This window comes from Epinephelus lanceolatus, chromosome 2 (genome assembly GCF_041903045.1).
Source record: "Epinephelus lanceolatus isolate andai-2023 chromosome 2, ASM4190304v1, whole genome shotgun sequence".
Classification (NCBI taxonomy): Eukaryota; Metazoa; Chordata; class Actinopteri; order Perciformes; family Serranidae; genus Epinephelus; species Epinephelus lanceolatus.
Window position 1 is genome coordinate 2,219,253 of NC_135735.1, and position 23,119 is coordinate 2,242,371.

Genomic DNA, 23,119 nt, shown 5'->3' on the forward strand with positions numbered 1-23,119 from the left:
CACAATCTAAATTTATCCAAACAGTAACGTCTAATAACATTAGTGGCCAGTGACGTCACGCTTGCTTGAAAAAACGCTCACCCCGGCTCTGTTTTGGCGAAACTTCGTGTACCTCCAACGTATTTTCAGAACAACAGCAAGCCGCCTTGCTCAGGGCTCGATAGGCTCCCTGAAAGTTGTTGTTGCTCTAAGTATATCTGGACATGTTTTCACCCTCCATCTGTATAATGTATAATAATGTGTATAATTTAATATATATCAACTTATGATTTTTTTAATGATAAAACCATAATATACAAATGGTAAGATAAACTATAGCAGCACATACAGATTAAATATCAGTGCTATAAATACATCTGAAGAACATAAAATTGGATTAAAGGGATAGTGCACAGAAAAATGTAAATTCAGCCATTATCTACTCACCCATATGCCGAGGGAGGCTCAGGTGAAGTTTTAGAGTCCTCACATCACTTGCAGAGATCCAAGGGGAGAGGAGGTAGCAACACAACTCCACCTAATGGAGGCTGACGGCGCCCCAGATTCAAACGTCCAAAAACACATAATTGAAACCACAAAATATCTCCATACTGCTCGTCCGTAGTGATCCAAGTGTCCTGAAGCCCCGACATAAAAAGCTGTTTGGAAAAACCTCATTTTAACTCTGTTTTTAGCCTCATTGTAGCCTGTAGCTCTTGGATCTCTGCAAGTGATGTGAGGACTCTAAAACTTCACCTGAGCCTCCCTCAGCATATGGGTGAGTAGATAATGGCTGAATTTTCATTTTTGGGTGCACTATCCCTTTAAGCTTTATTTTTCTCCATGGTTACGAAAAATTCCGACAGTCTGTCTTTCTGCTGCAGAGAGGGAAGTTTGTCCCAAAGCTTGTCACTGTGTTTAAACCCTACATATTAATGAGGGAGCGTCATTCAGCTGTGAAGGTGACTACAAACAGAGTTACACTCTGTGATGGAGTGGGAGTGGGTAGGGTCTGGCTTTGGAAAGGCCCAGTGTGTCAGCTCTGGTAGTTTCCAGCTATGCTCCTTCAACTGGTTGCTTTTTAATGAACCATGGTTTTAACAGATCTGGGAAACTATACATTCTCCTCCTCTGCACCATGGGCGTAAAACAATCTTCAAAAATATCTAAAATTAAATCCACTTAAATCCACTGATGAAGTTAAGGGCATCATAAAGAACATGCTGACAGAGACGTGCTCGTTTTTCTTAAGAGACCACTGTGTTTGAATAGTTGTTGTTTTATTGTTAGTCTCGCCACCAGACAATCAGAGATCTCCGCCTTCTGATAGTCTGGGGACACTCCTTTCTAAAGTGTGTTTAACACACCGGCGAAAACAGCCGGCAACAAAGCAACACCTCTTGCATTTTTGAAAAGGACACGCCTTCTCGGAAATGTGCGCTCCTCCTTTTCTCGTCCGCAAGGAAACAAACACACAGAGAGGCTGAAAATGGATGCTGAGAGATTAAACTCCGTTTTATCAAACGTGTGCTCATCCGTGAAGAAAATATTTTTTCCAGCGGATGTCTTAGTTACAACATGATTGAGCTAACTGGAGTAGTTTCATGTCGTATCCGACAACGGGAGGCTTTTAACAGATGACTCCTGATGTTAGCTTTGCTGCTGCTGTTAGCTGTCCCTGTCAGCTGCAGCCACTGATGCTTTGTGATGTGAAAACTGAATAAATACCACACATAGCAACACAAAACTGCTTTGCTAGCTCAATCATGTTGTAACTAAGATATCTGCTGGAAAAGATATTTTTTTCACGGACCGTTTAATGAGTTATTACCTATTACAGACACTGCTAACGGCTAAGAAATAGTAATGTTTGTTCATCGGATTAGTCTAAATGGTGATACAGTGATGTGAAAAATGTGATATATAGGCTATATATATATATATATATATATATATATATATATATATATATATATATATATATATATATATATATATATATAGCTAAAAGCTCTGCTGGTTTTCTACCCGGAAGTATTTGTAAACAACAAGGTGATTCCCTCTATAGTCTGGCCGGCCGGATGAGTCATGGCCTTGTAAAAGATTATGTTTGTTTCTTTTAGTTGGCGAGAATGTGTCGCCACAAACGCGACAAACATCTACTAACTTTGACGGCGTTTTCTGCGAGCACGGCTGAGCCATTTTGTACCGCTACACGTGTTTCTAGTGGGACTATGTTTACAAGCACAACAGTTCAGTGAGCCACCGAAGGACCGCCCTGCAGATTTACTACTGGTTCTGCAACGTATGGAGTTTTTTTAAACTCTGAAATTGTATCCGCCCATCTAAACACAAAATCAGGGAGAAAGTCATCAGTCTTTAGTTAAGCAAAGCGTCTAAAGACTGACTTGTGAGTCTATTTTATTGTTGATTTTTGTATTATATGTTGTATTTGTTGCAGTTTAATGTGTTTTGATTGGCTGCTGCCTCGGCCATGTTTCTCTTGTTAAAAGACATTTTTGATCTCAGTGGGACTCCCTGGTTAAATTAGGGTTAAATAAAGTGTTGTTTAAACTCACAGTGGTGTATTTTCTCTTCAGCTCGGGTTTAAACTCGCTGACTTTCAGCAGCTGGAAAAGTTCGCTGTGCGTGTGTTGATATTTTTTTCTTTTCCCAGAACCTTTGCACCAGTTTCTTTTGGCGGGTCTGTTGTGCTGGATGGTCGAGCAGCTCAGACTAAATATGAAGTGTCCTTGAGTGCTCTGCCTTCCCTGCTCCTCTCTGCCTCCCTTCACCATAGAGACAAACAGACAGGAGAGGAGGTGAAGAAGCTCTCTGTTGCTTTAGTGTCACGTTTTGTTTTGCTTTTTTTCCATCGCACACGAACAACTCCTCGCAGAAATGTCAGGGATGTCCATGGTGGCGAGATGTGAAAGTACAAGGCTTAATGACAACACGGCTGCACGTGCTGCTCAGCTATGATTATGTTGTTCTACAGAAATGTCAGGTTTAAAGCAGAAAAAGCTCCACTGATTCTCTCTCACACACACACACACACACACACACCCCTCTCATGGTGACTGTATTGTTTCAGTGAAGCTTCAGTTTCATTGTTGTTCTGTATCTTTCTTCCACTAAGTAACAACAAAACCAGAATCTATACTTTGTCCTCCAGAAAGACCCACAGAAATGTTTCCTGATCTGATGGTACGACTATAAATACTACTATAATTGTTTCAACTTCTCCGGCTGTGAACCACACCCCCATCTCAAATACCACATACTGAGGACATGAACTTGGTGTCCTCACATATACCGTACAACCCCGTTCCCGACTGCAGGAGATTACTGAACTCTAAACTCTCTGAGCTGAATCCTCTGACACTCTGTATGGCAGGTAAAGAGTGCCACATGCCCAACATTTGGGTGATTTACATGCGTCTTATATCATATATTATTTTGTAATCATCTGTGTAGATTTGGATGTAACTGATGATTTCCACACAGTCTGATGTGCTGTGACTCATGATGACAGAAGGATGATAAACTAAGGCTTCTTGTTATTAAAGGGATACTCTGCAGATTTTCAACGAGCTGTGTATCATAACAATGTGTGTAGTATGAGTGAGTGAAATACAGTTAACTTCCACCCATAGCTTGCGAGCACCCAGATCTGTCGGCTCATTTGTCAGCAGAAATTTTTTTGGCTCCAGGGCTTCAGCTCGAACCACCAGTCATTCTCACACTTCTCTCAGACTGAGACAGAATCCAGATCAAACTGTAAAACTTTCTGGCCTGAAATGTTTTCAGAAACATGTTTAAGTGCACTGTTTAACTGTATTGCAAGAGTTTGTGAACAGGAAGTTGGCACCATACTGTTTCCTGTATTGTGAAAATGGAGGCTGAATCCAGATGTCCACCTGCTGGACTTGCCCTTGTGGACTTCAGTCCTACGTGTTGTGATGAGCTCATGGTCATCATGTAAAGTCTGTGACAGCAGAGACCGCAAACCACTGATGGACAGCCATCAAGACTGTTTTACTCGTTGCCATGGAAACGTTCGAGCTACGATTACAATCATGTACACGGTTATCTCCGCCGTCATATTCTGTCTGCTCATCTGTCCCTGCAGATAACAAGACATGAATCTCATGTACAGGGTCGTTTTGTGAGTGAACAAAATACAGGTCTGTGTCACACACAGACTGCAGACGTTCACATACAGAGATGTTTATGACTAAATAAATCAGGTCGGCCTGTTAGTGACATCAGAAGATCTTCTTTTGTTGTTTATCAGTCACTTTTCCAGACTTTACATTTGACATTACTCTGCACCACCTACAGCTGCAGTAACACACTGCATCTTGATTCCCCTCTACAGCCTGTATCTCTACATATTTCTGTATCATAATCTTGTTGAATATTTTTTCTGCCCGACACGATTCAAGTAGAGTTTTAATAGGCCACATTAACTGTTTTGTTTTTTGGATGGCTAATGGAAAAAAAGCTACAGCGTCACGTCCGTATTGCAATGAATTATGGGCAGTTAAATCTGCTGAAGTCTGCAACCCGAGCAGACTCTCTGGAAGTCTGCAGAAACTCCGATTCAGGCCCCTGGTGGACTGGATGAATTGTAGACTTGGACAGCTCTTAGCACCCCCTGACTTTCCAGGAACGCGTCTGCAAAGTCTGCAGGTCTGCAAGTGCAGTGAAGTTCGGACATTTGGGTTCAGCTGAAGGCTAAAAAAACTGTGATAAAACGAAGCAGCGCTGATCAAATATGAACCCAGATTCTGTTGCTGCGTTGTCTATTTGATGCCTCAAATGTTTAATAAACATGTTGTAGTGCACTGTTTAACTGTGATACAGGGTTTCCCAAACATTCATTTATTCGTGGCGGCCCATCATGATAAAAACTTCTGCTGCAACGGATTGATTTTTGTCCATCAGCAGCGCGACTGGAATATAATTACCATTTGGTTATGTACTGACCAAACTCTGAGTGCTATGTGTACTCTTGGCACAGATGGAGCAGCAGATTTCCAGGCGCAGTGAAAGTGTTCATAGCGCTGGGTTTGCAATTCACTCGCCTCTGCAGCAGCTGCTTCCTCTCATCTGTTGATCTGATTTCATCGGATTGACTGATCAGTTATCCACCCCACGACTCAAACTCCATAACCTGCTGCTGAGGAAAAAAAAGCTGTTTCTGCTACACTGCATTTGAGAACCACAGCCCGACACCCACCAGCAGGAGCGTTCATTAGTCCGGTGCAGTGCAGTGCATTCTGGTAACTGTAGGTTTTCTCCCCCTTGAGCAAAAAATGCCACAGTCCTTTACCTGTGTTCTCTCTGGTCATACACCAGTTGAACAAAGTATTTCCATCTTTCCTCTGCAGACAGCTCAGTTTTATGAAGAGACCATCTTTCCAGCTGTGAATTTCTTCTTTATTCACCTTCTAAATGAGTCATTTGTCATTTGTTTGACTAATTCGTGGTGAACTCAGGTCAGAACAGCACCAGGGACGAGCTTCAGGTTTAAAACATTAACTGTACTGTGTGTACAGACCAATGTACACAGATGCTGTGTGACATGTTATCACCTGTGATTCATCAGAGACACTGGATCCTATAGAACGTGCAGATTGTCTTCCTGCTCTGTGTTGTTCAGTGTAACGAGCCGGAGCTCAGGTCTGAACATGCTGCGACACAAACAGCCTCTCATGGAGTCCCTGATGGCGCCGATGGAAAGTACATTCAGGACAAATGTGGGATACTTGTACTGACGTATTCCACTTTCTGCTACTTTATACTGTTAATCATGCTCATACTCCACGACATCACAGAGAGATACATCATACTTCTTACTGCACTAGTTAGTTTAAAGAGTCAGATTATTAATAAAAAGTATTATGAACAAATACATCATTTCTAGATTAGGCTACCCAGCAGTGCAAAGAGTAATTAAAATAAGATCCACCTTTAAATAAAAATCTGCAACATTAAAGTGATACAAACATTAATCTACATACATCTACATCTAAAATGAAGAATTGTAAAGATCTTGGCTATACTACCTTTTCAAAGCTCTATGATGCCTGTGTTTCTCCAATTCTTTTGTATGCAGCTGGAATATGGGGAGGGAAGGAGTTTTCCAAGGTGAATGCTATTCAAAACCTGGCTATTCGTTGTTTTTTATGTGTGCACAAATTTGCACCTGTGTGGGCACTCCAAGGCGATATGGGTTGGGAACCCTGTTTAATTAAGCAGAAGGGGGAAATGCTGAGGCTCTGGAATCATCTGTCTTCTATGCCAGAGGGTAGAATAGCCAAAATAGTTTTTAACTGGGATAAAGCATATAACTATCCTCGGTGTTGTGAAATGAACGCTGTCTTTAATGAAGCCGATTAACAACACATCCTCACAAATGGTCTGCGAAGTAGTGTCAATTTTGTGAAGCATAAGTTATTCCTTGAGTATAAAGAAAAATGGGCCAATGACATCTGGTTTAAACCAAAACTCAGAACTTAACTGTCAGTTGAAAAATGTTTATTGTCCAGAACCATATGTGACTTTACCCCCGGACAGATCCAGAAGATCTCTATGTGCCCAGCTGAGATTTGGGATCCTCCCTCTGGCTATAGAAGTAGGAAGGTTTAACTCTGTACCTGAGGAAGGGAGACTCTGTACTGTGTGTAACTTAAATGTAATTGAGGATGAACTTCATTTTCTGTTTCATTGTCCACTATATGATGAAGCCAGGCAGCTTTTATTTCAGAAAATGCAGAACGTGAAGCCTGAGTTGTTTTGGACTGAGGATGAGGTTAAGTCGGAATGGTTTTTCAGAGAAGAGGTTTTTACTATTTCATAAAAAGTGCCTGGAAATTAAGAAAGAATGAATTATTTGTGTGAATTCTATTTGAAATGTATAATCTGTGTTGCTTGTTTTGTTTGTACTCTGCTGATTATGTTTGCTGGCTTTGATTATGAAATCTGTGTCTTGTAAGCCCTTATAGGCTGGGCTCCTTCACTGGTGTATGACACATAAATAAATAGAATTCAATTCAATTCATTCTACTAATGATTATTATGAGTAATTAGATATTATATATTCTGCATAATGAGCACTCTTGATGCTAAAGCATTCATACTTTTACCTCAGTAAAACTGCTTTACTCACTGTTTTTACCAGTTTAAATCAGCTGGTCTGTTTATTTTGGAGATGAAGAGGCCTCTGTGGATAATTCAGCTCCTGGTACAAACCTCCTGAACGTAGGGCGACTAATCAAATTCTATTTTCAATTCGATTATGAAAACAAGATAATCAAGGTAACAGGGTTATTGTACCACATTCTGTTTGACAGAGATTATCTGGTTCTGTCTTGTGTTATAAATCAACCGCACCTCTTTCCTCTACTGCGGTGCACTCAGCGTTGCCAACTTGGCAACTTTCTCACTAGATTAAGCAACTTTTCAGACCCTCTACTGACCTAAGATCCTGCCACTGTGACCTCTGCAGGTGCAGCTTGTTTAGGTTTCATTACATTATAAGGCAGAGCTCTCAGATGGCTGCTAACATTTAATTTACGACGGCATCACGTGAATGTGACAGTTAGCAGAATGGGACAAAAACATACTGGAAGGAGAGTCCTTCTCCCCACAGTGTTCAGGTGGCCTCCCACTGCAGATTCAGACGGTGTCTAAGTAATAACCAACGCTACAGAGTGTTAATCACTCACATATAGTGCATGCTGTCGACTGTAATTAAAGGTTATGGTGAAAGTGCTTAGGCTCTGCTACAATGTGCCTTCACATGTGTAGTCAGCTGTGTTGCTCTGTCTAAACGAGTGCAAGCTGCACTTCAGGAATTATCAACAGAGTCTTAAGATGGAGCACAATGAGCCGCCTGCAGTTCAGTTCAAGAAAATAAACTGTTAAAAAGACAAATATATACGTGATGTTTTCAAAGTCAGTGAATCGTGTTAAATATTGGTGGTTTCAATTTTGACTGAAATAATCGTGATTCAAATTTTTGCCACAATCCAGCAGAATATATGGATCTTAATTATCAGAGGAAAACAGGTGAGCACACATTAGCAGATGCTGGGCTAGCAGCCTGTCCCCGACACGCCAAACAGCATCAGACAAACACAGATTTATAACTTTATAAATGTCTTTATTCAGTGTTTTTACCGGTTTAAATCAGCTGATCTGTGTTTTTTTGGAAAGGAGGAGACCTCTGTGGATAATTCAGCTCCTGAACAATGAAGACTGAAGGAATTCAAACCAGTTTCAGCTGGTTGCAATCTACAACCCTCACCTCACCTATCTTATGTTGTGTTCACACCTAACGCCATGCAAATTTTTCTGTTTACTTGCTTCATACATGTGAATAACTCTCATCAAAAGCGTGTGAAATCACTGAATTGATGAATGAACTTCTGCCAGTACGTCCTTGGCATTATACGTCCCTGGAGGACCTCAATGCTGATTGGCTATCGTGGGGTGCCGTAGCATTGTTCCGACCTCTCATTGTTCCGACCTGTCATTAGTCCGACGTCCCGTTGTTCCGATATGTGTTTATACTAGGCTATACTGTATTTGTGTACCACAGAGGATCAGCAATGCAACAAAAGTAGGCTACTGGTCGAGATACAAGTGTCATAGAGAGGAGAGAGTGAATCACCATAACCTCCTGTTATTAACTCTGGGGAGCTCTCTGCGGGGCTGAACGGCTCCCGACGGGCGTATTTCTGCCTTGATGGTGCGCCGCGACCGGCTCTGGGTCAGCTGGGAAAGGCTTGAGGCGAAGCAGGCTCACAGCTTATGTGTTTGTCACTTTCTTTTTCATTTTAACCCACACCATGATCTTTTCCTGACCCTAACCAAGTGGTTTTTGTGCCTAAACCTAACCAGACCTTAACCACAGGGCATCATGATGATTTCGGAACAACGGGACTTCGGAACAATGGGTTTAATATGGTCGGAACAATGGGATGTCGGACCAATGGGCAGACTCCCTATCGTGGTGCGAACTGGTCAATGAAATTCAGATTTTTAAAACTCTTGCAAATAAGCATATGATGCAAAATCTCACTACTCACTTAATTCGCACCACTTACTTCGCATCGCGTCACCTGGATGGAGATCACGTCTAATTGTGTCTTTACATTGACTTTAAATGTAATTCACTTATGTAAATAGTTTTAGGGCCTGTTTATACGGTTTCATATATTTATATTATTTCTGAAAACGGGTATTTATCTTTGCGTTTGCATCATTTACACATTTTTCTCAACGAAAATGGAGATTTTCAAAAACGGCTCCCAAAGTGAAAGTTTTTAAAAATATCTGTTTCTATGGAGACGTGTAAACAGGATAGACGGAGATTTTGGAAAACAATGACGTTGCAACCCAGTTCGCGCATGCCCATTAGGCGCCCGCGAACCACAACAACAATGGCAGATATATGCCGGGTTGTTTACATTTTGTTAGCGCTTGTGGGACTACTTAAGAGCTTACAAATGAAATTAGCACTGCTGCATCAACATCACCGCTACATCGGCGCACAAAGACGTCTGCTGTGCCCAATATTAGTAAGTGCACAGCAGCTAACTATGCTACATAAGGTTAAAATGTAGTTTATCATTGTTTTTATCACTAGCGCCAAGAGGAAAACAAATCACTGTGCATGTGCAGAAGGCTCTTCTATGGTGTTTGACATATGGCGTATCGCCACCTACTGGCCTGGTGTGCTAACTGCAGCAAAAAGCTGCCGTTCTTGCGTTTTCGTGTAAACAGGGATGTCGTTTTCACAACTGATCGTGTAAACCCAGAATTCTTTTTATGCAGGATGAATAAAAATCTGTTTTTATTTGTATCTGTATCCGTTAAGGCCTTACTCACGCCCAGTGTGAACACAACAGTAAAGTAGTGATCTCACAGCCTGATGAAGAGTCTGTATCATTCTGTGGTCCATCTGCTCTCTGCTCTGTCAGCAAATCACAACTCATGTTTTTATCAAAATGCTGTAACTTTGCTTTAGTTTGACTCTGACTGTACACACTGTGCCTTTAGGTTGTTTAATCTATAACAACACATATTCTATAAGCTGTTTTCTGACTCATAGCTGCAGCTGTCAGATAAATGTAGCGTGTCATCTGACATGTAGAGCAGCACAGCAGTACAAAGCAGCTTGAAATGGAAATGAATCGAGTACAATAAGCACATTTTTTAAAGACGCTGCAGGTGAAACTTTACACCATCAATACATGCTGCAGCCTGCCAGAGGTCACATGAGGCTTCAGCTGTCTGTACATCCATTCATCATCGAGGACTACAAAAACATAGATCCTTTAATTTCACTTCCATCTTTTCACAGAAAAACAAGATGTGACTTGAGGACACAAATGTTCCACTCGCCTGATCTGACCTCAGACGCCCAGCCAGCTGTGCCATAGGTTTGAGCTGCTGAAATATGCTGCGCACGTGGCCTCACGCAGATACTCTGCATATATAACATCAGGTTTCATTCACAGCTCTGGCTGGCGTCCAGGTTGTCCTCAGGAAACCTCACATCCTGCTGTTGACATAAGGCCGTTTATCGTGCTTTCTGGGCCGAGCTGGCGGTGTGGGTTTTGCAGACGCAGATAAAATGGAACAAACAGACTTGATCCTGAGCTCCATTAAACAGAGTCAACTGGTTTTTACTGCTGTGACAGCAGCTATAACTTTGTCAAGATACACCGACCTGTCATCTGTTTTGATTGTGTGTCAGCTGAGTTCTCACATATGTAACAGCAGTGAAGTGTTAAACCAATCCACACACCACAAACGTCCTCACACTTCTCTTTATAAGCTGCAACACGGCTGCAACGTCAGAGCTACTAATAAAAAATGACCAAAATGTGTTTAAACATTTTTATATCTTCAGTGATAATAAAAAACAAACATGCTGTTAAAGAGGTGCTGCACTCATTTTACACATGAGGTCAGAGTTCTAAGTGTTGCACTTAAGTAAGTCTGTCACTGCTGGAGAGATGGTCTTTTAATAAAACTGTGATGTCTCTGCAGCAGGAAGACACAAGTACTTTTAAAATTGGTTCAACATGATCAGAGGAAACAATGAGGAAAAAGAGTTGTTGCATACAGCTGAGAGAATGCACCGCACCACACCCGACTAATAAACACTCCTGCTGGTGGGTGACGTAATGCAAACTTGTCCGTTTGACACAACGGCAGCTGGCTGGTAACAAATGATTTCATATTACAGGTAAACGTTAAGATAGAGTTTCTGAAAAAAAAAAAAAAATGGAGGAGAGAAACACGAGTCAGTGAAAGAATCCTGGTTAATATTTGATCAACACTGCTCACTGATTGATTTTTTCAGCCTCTGTTTTCACTGTGCAGGAAACAGTATGGTGCCCACTTCCTGTTCACAAACTCTCCGTACTACAGCTAAACAGTGCACTAAAATATTTTTATAAAGAACATCTTAGTCAAGAGATAGACAGTGCAGTAAGAGAATCTGGCTTTATATTTGATTAGCGCTGCCTCGCCTGAGTGTTTGATCGGAGTTTGGTCCGAGTTTGAGAGACAGTGAGAGAGAGATCAAGGGGTGGGTCTGTTTCTTGATCCATGTCTACACTCTTTATGTCCGTGGTGCCGTCATAGATGGCGGGCAAAACAGAAGTACAGCCTGTAGTTTGAGCATCAGCTTGAGAACCAGTGAAAGGCCGCCAAATGATGCAAAATTTCAGCAAAGATATTGGCTTTAGACATGTCTGCCTTCTCTCCAGTAAATGGAACTAGATGACATTCAGCTTGTGGTGCTCAAAGCGGCAATAAATACATATATTTCATTTAAATACATTTCCAACCGAATCACTGCACAGAAGGAAGCGTGCATCTGCTGCTAGCTCACCTAGCATTACTGAGCTGGCTAATGTTACAGCTCAGCAGAGGAGGACGGCATTAATGTTAACATCTCACAATGTCTCGAGCATGAGCCTGTCGTCCATGAGTAGATGCACGTTTCCTTCTGCACAGTCATACAGTTGGCGGGTGTGGTTCAGCAGAAGGAAAATAGTTCCTGTATGAAACTGCTCACAACAAGGTCTGTGGTCTATCTTGAGTAACTGGGTCATGATTCCTGGAAAGAGACTTGATTGATGTTGAGTGTCGAGTGTCATCTAGTTTCGTTATATTGGAGAGAAGTCAGACATCTCTACAGCTGATATCTCCAACACAACTCACACCAAAACTATCTAGACTGATAAACAGCCCTACAGGTCAGAGGATGAATATGTGTTTTAGATTTTGGGGTGAACTGTCCTTTTAAACCACAGGTCAGAATGGAGCCCACAGCCACTGTGGTAAGCACATATCCTTTGTACACGAGGCGCCTGCTCTGCTCTGCCAGGTGAGCTCCTAGGGTTAGGGTTAAACTTTTAAATGAGTTGTTTACAGTAACCCATAAACACCACAGCTGCCGTGAACAGTTCTCTCCCCTTGTTCTCAGCCTGCAGGAAATCCCTCTTTAACTGCTGTTTTCATCTCTGCTGTGTTGTTGACTCTGTGAGAGTAAACCAGGAGGCTTATCACTAAACTACATGTTTGACAGTGACACTGATTAAATGGCCGTGCAAAGTGAAAAGAGGCCACTGAAATCACAGAGTTACACAATAAGGGGGTGAGAGCTGTGCAAGCTTTGGATGTTATTCTAGTTCCTAGTGGACAAAACAATCACTGCAGCTTTAAAGGGGAAATCTGCTGATGTATTTTTCTCACTGTCAACAAACAATAACAATAAATGTATCCACTAACACGACTGATGGATCATCTTCCTCTGTCAACACACACACTGTAGTTTATTTCTGACTCAATCCTTGACACACCATCCTCCTGACACAAATAGAGCACCAAATGTGGATTAATCCACCACTGAAAATAGTCCCCAACAAATGCAACATTTCCTCTAAAAACTAAAGCGAGCAGCTGCCTTTTTGTTTTTAAATGTAGTTGTGACCTTTTTTAAGAATAACACGTTTTTGTTTTTGGTCTTTTGATCGGATTTGTTTAAAGTAAGAAAATGAATATTAGCCTTGTCTTTATGGAAATGCTGGAGCTTTGTAGTTGAGTCTTTTTAGGTTAGGTTGCAGGAATATCTTGTAGGTCCCGATCCGATCCTCGGGTATCGGCTCCGATCACGTTATTTTTACAAAATCGGAATCGGTAATAAAAGATCGGAGGAATCAAAACAACAAAAATGGCCAAGTTTTTCATTTATGTTGTTCATTGTTGCCTCCGCTTTCCAGTGTATAAAGATATAGGCCTATTTTGTTTGCTGAAGACAAGAAGAAGAATTTGTTTACATTTTGTGCTGCTGAACCACAAATAAGCTTTTTGGATACTATTTAAATAAAAAACAAACCTTATGGGACAACTTGGATGCATTCTTTTTTTCTTAATGCTTTGCAAAGTATCGGATCAGACTCGGTTTCAAAATAAAGGACTCGGTATCGGATCGGGTGCAAAATGTGATCGGGACATCCCTAACATCTTGTCAACATCCACAGCATCTGAACAGCACAAGTGTTAAAGGGAAACTCTGGTATCAATAACAAAACAACTTTTAAATTGTTTTATTATTGACACATAGCAGTGAAACAGGCTGCAAGGCAACCACTCCGGAAAGGTGCGCCGCATCAGTTTACATCCAATAAAAGTGTTTTTGTCATTGACAGGCTCAGATTGTTATTGTGAGCATCTGACAACATTACAGAAAGGATGCCACAGAGAAATAAAACATTTTCCTGCACCTTTCGCTTGTTCTCCTCTGGTTTGTGTCCAAGTCTCACCTACAAGAAGTCTTGTTCTGGAATCTAACGAGAGTTGACTTGTTGCAGGAAGATACTGGTGGAAATATTAGCGAGCAGTGATGGGAGGAGTTTGCTGTGTTAGAGAGCATATCATAATCTTATCTAAAGGATTTTCAGTGTCATGTCTGAATATTTAGCTCATTCTGACAATGTGAAAAGGTCAGAATGAGGCTTCCTCTTTAGCAAGAATACAAACAGACCGCAACAGACGAGAGGTGCAGAAAAGTGTTTCGTATCTCTGGAAGGATCATTTCCATAATGATGTCAGACACTTCGAGCCTGTCAGTGTCACTTTTAGTAGACAAACATTGACGGTGTGAACAGAGTGGTGACATTGCAGTCTGTTTCACTGCTGCCGGCTGCAACGCTCTCTCAATACTGGACTAGTTTAAAAATGGTTGTTCCCATGAATCACTTCAACACAAAATGGGAAATAGGCTTCAGGTTGAAAAACACCAGCGTTCCCCTTTAATGTGACACCTGGATGATTTGATTCCTGCTGTATCTTCTGTGAGCGTAAAGACCAAAGCAGCTGATGAACGTCATCATCCTCATCTTAAATGTTTTTGTCTTTTATCTGCCTTCCTTTGTGTGAATGTTTGAGGTTCACAGGAGCTGACTGTCTGCTGCAGCAGGTTGTGATAACATCGCCATCCAGTGGAAAATATCAGTATTACAGCCTGCAGCATCTGTCCTTAAAATATAGTTGAGATTGTTAAGGTAGGAAAAAAAACAACATAATGTCAGGTCAACCCAGGAAACATATTTCAGTTTCTTCTTTACTTAGAGTCCAGTTATAAAAACAGCATTTACAGAATATATCAGTAATGTTGGAGCACTGGAAAGAAAAAGTTTGACCCTATGATATTAAATGGAGTTTCCTCCCACAGTCCAAAGACATGCAGGTTAATTGGTGACTCTAAATTGTCCGTAGGTGTGAATGTGAGTGTGAATGGTTGTCTGTCTCTATGTGTCAGCCCTGTGATAGTCTGGTGACCTGTCCAGGGTGAACCCTGCCTCTCGTGACCCCTAACAGGATAAATGGTGATGGAAAATGAATGACTGATAGAGATTTAATATTAGGCTGTAAGGTGAATCAGAAAAAGTCTCACAGAAACTGATTTCCGTTCCGACATCTGGGGACTACACGATCTCTACTTCATAAAAAAGATCGATACATGTTCAGCTAATCAGCGGGAGTTCGTAGCTCATAACCCTGCAAGAGTCCTGTGATCGGGGTCGTAATACGGCACTTGTTCCGTCTGAGCGTATTGATCAGTTCCACCTGAGCGCAATGAGATTTGGTACGCGAGTGGTGGCACGGTCGTCACGTGATCGCGCTACACCAATAAGGTACCCGCATTTCGTGTCGCCATGGTTTCATTCAGCAGAGGAAAACAGACCCGGAAGTCCTCAAAAGTGAGCAGAAATGAGCTGAAACAGCGCTATTCACATCGCCGTGTCCATGAAACACGATGAGACAAATAGACAATAAGGTGAACTAAGCAAAAATGTCTTAAAACACATTTGATTCAATACCTGGGCATAACCGACGCATTATTACATAGACAACATAGCTACGGAAGATGAGAACGGCCATGTATTTTTTATTTTTTTGTGTGCACTGTTATCTCGTGATAACGACTTATTATTTCGTTATCTCGATATAACAAAGATTGTTTTCCCGTGATAATTGTCAAGTCTGATGATTGCGCACTGGTTAACGTGATCGTCTTGATTTCGGCCTACAAGAGCTGCCGTGGTCCTGCCAGATGCCTCCTGCTGCTGCTGTTATCATTAGTCACACTTCTACTGTTATTATACACATATGATTATTGTCACATACCGTAGGCTATATTTCCAAATAGTCGCCCGGTGGCTATATGCTATGCGGTGCCGTTTGTAAAGTGGCTCACGCTGAAAATAACCTCAACATTTTGCCACATTTAGCTTCAAACAATGTTTAAAAAAGTGTTGTGAATTTTTTACCACATTTACAGCAATATTTGTTAACTTAGAAATATATTAAATAGTTAAATCTAAATATTAAATGTGGCACCTAAATGTTAAATGTTAAATCTAAATATTAAATCTAAATCTAAATCTAAATATTAAATCTAAATTTAAATGCTAAATCTAAATCTAAATATTAAATATAAATATAAATGTTAAATCTAAAAGTACACGTCAAATAAAATTTCTCCAAACACATTTCTTGTTATTTTAGGTAGTTATTATCACGCTAATGTATGTTCAAGTGTCCATTTCCCCCGATAAGTTGGTTTTAATTCGTTATTTGATTCTATAAACACAGTCTGACCATCTCGAGCTTTTATTTTGGTACTTCCAGTGACCGGCAGTGTGAATTTGCATATTAGCTAAATATTTAGTTTCACCCAGAACATTTAGATTTAACATTTAGATTTATATTTAGCATTTAGATTTAACATTTATATTTATGTTTAATATTTAGATTTAACATTTATATTTATATTTAACATTTAGATTTAACATTTAGATTTAGATTTAGATTTAATATTTAGATTTAGATTTAGCATTTAGATTTAACATTTAGATTTAGATTTAATACTTAGATTTAACATTTAACATTTAGGTGCCACATTTAATATTTAGATTTAACTATTTAATATATTCCTAAGTTAACAAATATTGCTGTAAATGTGGTAAAAGGTGATGTTAAAAAATTCACAATATTTTTTTAAACATTGTTTGAAGCTAAATGTGGCAAAATGTTCATGTTATTTTCAGCGTGAGACACTTTACAAACGGCACCCCATAGCATACAGCCGCGGGGCACCTAATAGCCGCCGGGGCGATTATTTCCTCATTCATTGCCTCAAGGAGGGACAGCCCTGCAGGCAGGGAGAGAGCAGCTCGCGAGGGCTGCTCTCTCCCTGCCTGCTTTACTGGTATAATGCAATAGCACCACCCAGCGGTGAAACCTGTGTACACGTGTACACGAAAAAAATGACCCACTCTAAATGTTTAGAGATTTTTGTACAAGAACTCACTCCTACATTATACAGTATTGTTGCACTAAAAACATACTAGACAGAAACTGTAACCAAATAACGGCCTGGTGCAGGTCGGTGCAAAAAAACAAAACAAAATAAAAGCCTTGAGCAAATAGCCGCCTGGTTCTTTTAAATGCCTGGGGTCAAAATCGATTTTGTGAAATAAACGCCCGGGCTACTATTTGGAATTCAGGACTTTACCTGCTTTTCAGCGAACTCCTCTGGTAATTTCATTAAAAGGCATGGCATATAGATCCACAGTAACTTATTATTATTATTATTATTGGGTCTTATAAGAGTGGGCTATAATGAGTACCGGGCCATCAAATCACAGCATCCGCGGTGAGAGGACACGGAATTGTGTGCGCTTTTACGCACGCGAGTGTAGGTGATCACGGATATTTGATGTGGGAAAGATGTAGCCAGATGTATTACACGTTTTAGATACGTGGTTGTCTGTCCGTCCGTCTGTAGCACGAGTCATGTGCACCACTTCACCACCGACCCGTGCGTTAAAGCACAAACAGTCCCTCAGCCCTGTAGGCAGGGAGAGAGCAGCCCTTCGAGAGCTGCTCTCTCCCTGCCTACAGGGCTGTCCCTCCTTGAGGCAATGAATGAGGAAATAATCGCCCCGCGTTTAATACGCAAAATGGGGTCAAACCCCCGGCGGCTATTAGGTGCCCGGTGGCTATGTGCCACCGGGCAACTATTTGGAAATATAGCCTACGGTATGTGACAATAATCATATGTGTATAATAACAGTAGAAGTGTGACTAATGATAACAGCAGCAGCAGGAGGCATCTAGCAGGACCACGGCAGCTCTTGTAGGCCGAAATCAAGACGATCACGTTAACCAGTGCGCAATCATCAGACTTGACAATTATCACGGGAAAACAATCTTTGTTATATCGAGATAACGAAATAATAAGTCGTTATCACGAGATAACAGTGCACACAAAAAAATAAAAAATACATGGCCATTCTCATCTTCCGTAGCTATGTTGTCTATGTAATAATGCGTCGGTTATGCCCAGGTATTGAATCAAATGTGTTTTAAGACATTTTTGCTTAGTTCACCTTATTGTCTATTTGTCTCATCGTGTTTCATGGACACGGCGATGTGAATAGCGCTGTTTCAGCTCATTTCTGCTCACTTTTGAGGACTTCCGGGTCTGTTTTCCTCTGCTGAATGAAACCATGGCGACACGAAATGCGGGTACCTTATTGGTGTAGCGCGATCACGTGACGGCCGTGCCACCACTCGCGTACCAAATCTCATTGCGCTCAGGTGGAACTGATCAATACGCTCAGACGGAACAAGTGCCGAATTACGACCCCGATCACAGGACTCTTGCGGGGTTATGAGCTACGAACTCCCGCTGATTAGCTGAACATGTATCGATCTTTTTTATGAAGTAAAGATCGTGTAGTCCCCAGATGTCGGAACGAGATGAAACGATAACTGTGTTCACCTTACGGCCTAAATGTACATTTTCTGCTTCGCTTTTCATGTTTTGCTTTCTCTAGTTTCTAATGTTATTGTTGCATGTTTTATTTATTGTTTTAATGGCCAACTTAACATCAGGCAGAGGTTTAAAAATCTCTGATCACTGCCCACTGTCCCTGAGAATAAATGTATACTGTAAAACAATGACATCTCACAAGCTCAAAGCCTTTTTGACCCTTGCTGGAGCCCGTACACATGCAGCTCCGTCATCTCTGGACATCTGCAGCATGTGTCAGGCCACAGGAAGCTCAGTTATGTAACCGGAGGCCTCCTGCAGTCTTTCGAGGAATCATTCCTTCAGCTATTCCTGGATACGTTACTGGTGCCAGTTCACTGAGGGCACACGGCGTGTGGAAAACTGCAGACGTGTGACAACGAGCACGGTCAGCAAATATGTGCACGAGTCAAACTGTGACTGAAAAACACTTTGATGTGATTCAATTTCACTTCATGGATTTATATCAACTGTATGAATACTCAGAACTCATATGACGGAGTTCACACTGTCTCATTTCAACTGAAAAAATACTGCTCAATACTGAACACACACACACACACACACACACAGATACACACACATTAAAATGCATACAAACACAGAGACCGTGTCCGTTAGGAAGCTCTGAATCCCTGATGTTTCCACCCAGCAGAAACAATGAGGCTCTTCTCATGTGCAGACATGTAAGAGGCTGCATCTGTACAGTGTGTGTCATCCTCCGAGACATCATGACAACACACACACACACACACACACACACACTGTATACACACAGACACAGAGTCATATACGACGCAACATCCCATACCATCACAGATTTATTTAAAGCTCCTGTGTGGATTTACAGTTTGTTCTATTTTAAGCTCGTCTGTCTGCAGTTGCATCAACACTGAATAAATACTGTATATATATCTCTCTACTGTTCATCTCCTACACACAAACACATAATGTCAAAGTGTGGAGGAGGACGAGTGTCCAGCTGGGACCTGAAAAGACAAAGACACACATTCACTGTCATAATATGTTTACATTTATTCTTTAGTATATTTTTCAGTGCTCTATAAGAAAGACAAAGAATCTGGAAACATTCATGACTAGAGACAGTCTCTGAGAAATCAAGACTTCTCAACAGATAAGTCTGATGTTATTCTACATTTAATTTGTTTTTATAAATCTCATGAAAAGACCAAAACCTACAGTGAATGTATCGACTAACAAGTTCTGTGTGTGTGTGTGTGTGTGTATCAAAACCTGATGTGTCTTCTCGCTCTGTAAATTTGTGAGGTGTTTTAAAAGAGTTATAGCTTCAGTAGGAACCAATGAGGGGAAGGAAGACATCAAGTATAGAGAATGTGAAGGTGCATCAGAGTCCTGCACTGGGTCTAGTACCTGACAGGTAACCCGCAAAAAGCTGTGTAGCAGGTAAAAATGAACTCCTGTTGGGTGGGCAGCGGGTGAGAACAAAAGTCTATCTTTTATTTTTCAGAATAAAACAAATGATAACGATTTGCAGTATATGTGTATTATTTTGACTGTTCCTTTTATTTTGAAAGTCAGTGACACCAGTGTAACCTTTGACCCCGTGGTCACACTGGTCACTGACGTGGAGGACTCCAGCCATGAAACTGCAGCCCGAGGATGAGGTGGCAGCCTACATGGAGTTCGGATCCTTTGGAGGTTTGATGGTGGTGGAAGGAGCATGCTAACATGTTTCCTAACCTGGCAGTGATTGAATGTTTCCACCATCCAGTCAAAGAGACGTCCAATTCAAGAACAGAGAACCAGCTTAATGTGAGGGACTGGAGCCTGGGGGGGTTTGATCACGGGTGCAGCTCGGGTCGCAGGACTTTTGTGTCCCCTGTCGGCAGGCGTGGCTTTGACTTAGACATAATGACAGGTGACAGGTCGGCTCTGGTGCTGAGCTTCAGGGGTATGGGCGGGTGTGGGTTTTCAAAAATGGACCCATGTAGGTCTCTGAGGTACGTCAGACCGTGTGGGACCAAGGCGCCATCTTTGAGGTACGCACTGTTACTTCTATGACCAAATCTGGGTTTGTGAGTGAAGGGAGTGCATCAAAGTCTGTAATCCAGCTTTGGGCTGCTGCGTCATACGGATCAATGTTGTTCCTGATTAGTTTGTCTAAATACTGTTGCGCTGTCCGCACAAGATGGCGCCCCTGTCCAGAACATTTAACACAGCATGACTTCAACTTCAGATTCTCTACTGAGACACATCAGGTTTGTTTCCATCTCTTTTGATGCATTTGTATACGTGGCTCTCACAGGACAGAAACACTACATCTGATGATCTTATATTTGTGTGTGATGGATGAAATGTGGTGAAATGTCCCTTTAACACTGACAGGTTTGCTGTATAAACAGAAGTGAGTCTGACGTGTGCATCATGTGAACATACCTGACTGAGTCGCTCTGCTCTTTGGTGCTGAGGTGACGGACTCTACAGAGACAAATACATCCTGTTACCTCACAGTATCACAGCTCACAGTCGCCCCGCCCCTCACCTGTCACTCACCTGACGTCTTGACCAGCTCCACACTGGAGTCAGAGAACTCGTCTCGTATGCTCACAGAACAAACATGAGCGCCGAAGTCCTTGGTGCTGACATGTTGGATGGTGAGCGTGATGCTGCCGGGGCGGTAGCTGATGCTGTAGCCGTCGGTGCAGTTCTGGTAAGACTTGTGTTTGATGAAGTGACACAGAAGGTCGTTGTTCGGACTCCTCCACTGAACAGACAGCTCAGAGATGTGTGTGTGGTCCTCATAGTGGTACGAACACGGCAGGGTGACCTGCTGACCTGGCTGACCGATGACTTTCACCACACTGCCTGCAGACAGAAGAGCATGAAGTCATTCACAGTGACGCTTCATCAGTAACTCTACGGGACTTTTCCACCTCTCTATGTTTCACTTTTACCACTCATCAGCCTTGATCACACAGAACTGAATGTTTAACTGAATGTCACTAGTAACAAAAAAAAAAAAAACTAAAAAAAAAAAAAAAAAATGCTTACCTCCTCACCCTAACCTTCCCATGTAACTTTATTTATTTTCTAAATTTATTTGATAGTAATCAGTATCTAGTTCCTGAAATGGAAAGAACCTCCAGTATCTTTGTTTAACATTATTTGAGTGACGATGGTTTTTATAGAATAATGAAATTAAGACAAGGCTTCTTGTGAGAGAGGAAATTAAAACACCTACAGTGACTGTGCAGAAACCAGCAACAACATCTCCTCATACATTAAACCTTTAGTAGCAGTGAGGTATGAAATCTAATCAACAGTTCTTATTGACGAGTGAGACATTTATCGTGGAGGACAAAAATCACTACCTACTTGTTAAATTAACTCTGATGTCATTAAACGTACCTTCTCCAACCAGGTAAGACAGAACCAGTCCGAGGCACAGAGCAGCCGTCCCAGTCCGTTCAGATGTTCTCCACATTTGGCGATGGTTTAACTCCACACGTTCAAACACATGAAAATAATTCAGGAATATGGAGGACCAACAGCTGAGTGTTGAGAAGTGAAGTGACAGCTACCTCCAATCACTTTTGATTTCACAGTTGGATCAGTTTCCAAGCTGCAGCGTGAGCATGGATGTTCTGACTCTGTGGTTACCAGGCACCACACTCCTGGTTATATGATCCATTGTTTTGGTTTCTGTTTGAGGTGTGTGTGTGTGTGTGTGTGTGTGTGTGTGTGTGTGTGTGGTGTTAGGATGAAGATAGAGAATCACATCACTGCAGCTCAATATACAAATATACAAAAAAAGTCCCCTGTGATTGATACATATATAAATCAAGTGACTTCCTTCTCTTTTAGCAAAATCCTAGTGGACATGCTTTTTCTTGTTTTGCACAATGAATAGATATTACATATATTGAAAATATTGTATTTCACGCCTCCATCTGCTGGTGGGCCGTCATGATAAGAGTATGCATATTATCATTAAAACAGGTGGGGGAAAGGGGACATATTGATATCAGTATCGGTTATCAGCCAAATGAGTTGTCGGCATATCAGATATTAACACAAAAATCAAATATTGAGCATCCCTAGAGGATACTCCACTACAAGTCCTGCTCTTCAAACATACTTTAGTAAAATGTACAGTACAGGCCAAAAGTTTGGACACACCTTCTCATTCAATGCGTTTTCTTTATTTTCATGACTATTTACATTGTAGATTCTCACTGAAGGCATCAAAACTATGAATGAACACATGTGGAGTTATGTACTTAACAAAAAAAGGTGAAATAACTGAAAACATGTTTTATATTCTAGTTTCTTCAAAATAGCCACCCTTTGCTCTGATTACTGCTTTGCACACTCTTGGCATTCTCTCCATGAGCTTCAAGAGGTAGTCACCTGAAATGGTTTTCCAACAGTCTTGAAGGAGTTCCCAGAGGTGTTTAGCACTTGTTGGCCCCTTTGCCTTCACTCTGCGGTCCAGCTCACCCCAAACCATCTGGATTGGGTTCAGGTCTGGTGACTGTGGAGGCCAGGTCATCTGCCGCAGCACTCCATCACTCTCCTTCTTGGTCAAATAGCCCTTACACAGCCTGGAGGTGTGTTTGGGGTCATTGTCCTGTTGAAAAATAAATGATCGTCCAACTAAACGCAAACCGGATGGGATGGCATGTCGCTGCAGGATGCTGTGGTAGCCATGCTGCTTCAGTGTGCCTTCAATTTTGAATAAAT

The 23,119-nt window shown here is 41.5% G+C and overlaps 1 protein-coding gene across 1 annotated transcript; it reads right to left on the reverse strand.

The window, feature by feature from the left end:
• Positions 1–19,234: 19,234 nt before the first annotated feature.
• Positions 19,235–22,522, reverse strand: LOC144465091 (uncharacterized). Its single transcript, XM_078173188.1, has 4 exons — positions 21,785–22,522; positions 20,930–21,241; positions 20,813–20,854; positions 19,235–19,383 (listed from the first exon to the last, which is right to left on the reverse strand). The coding sequence occupies exons 1-4, from the start codon at positions 21,858–21,860 to the stop codon at positions 19,328–19,330; spliced, it is 486 nt and encodes a 161-aa protein (XP_078029314.1). The 5' UTR covers positions 21,861–22,522; the 3' UTR covers positions 19,235–19,327.
• Between the last annotated feature and the right edge of the window lie 597 nt (positions 22,523–23,119).

What these genes read in the sequence shown, in the direction of transcription:
- LOC144465091 (XM_078173188.1), bottom strand. Translation starts at nt 21,860, where the DNA reads ATGTGGAGAACATCTGAACGGACTGGGACGGCTGCTCTGTGCCTCGGA. An exon ending in GGAGCTGGTCAAGACGTCAG is followed by an intron (nt 20,855 to 20,929) that starts GTGAGTGACAGG and finishes TTGTCTCTGTAG; the next exon opens with AGTCCGTCACCTCAGCACCA. An exon ending in GAGCAGAGCGACTCAGTCAG is followed by an intron (nt 19,384 to 20,812) that starts GTATGTTCACAT and finishes TTGTCTTTTCAG; the next exon opens with GTCCCAGCTGGACACTCGTC.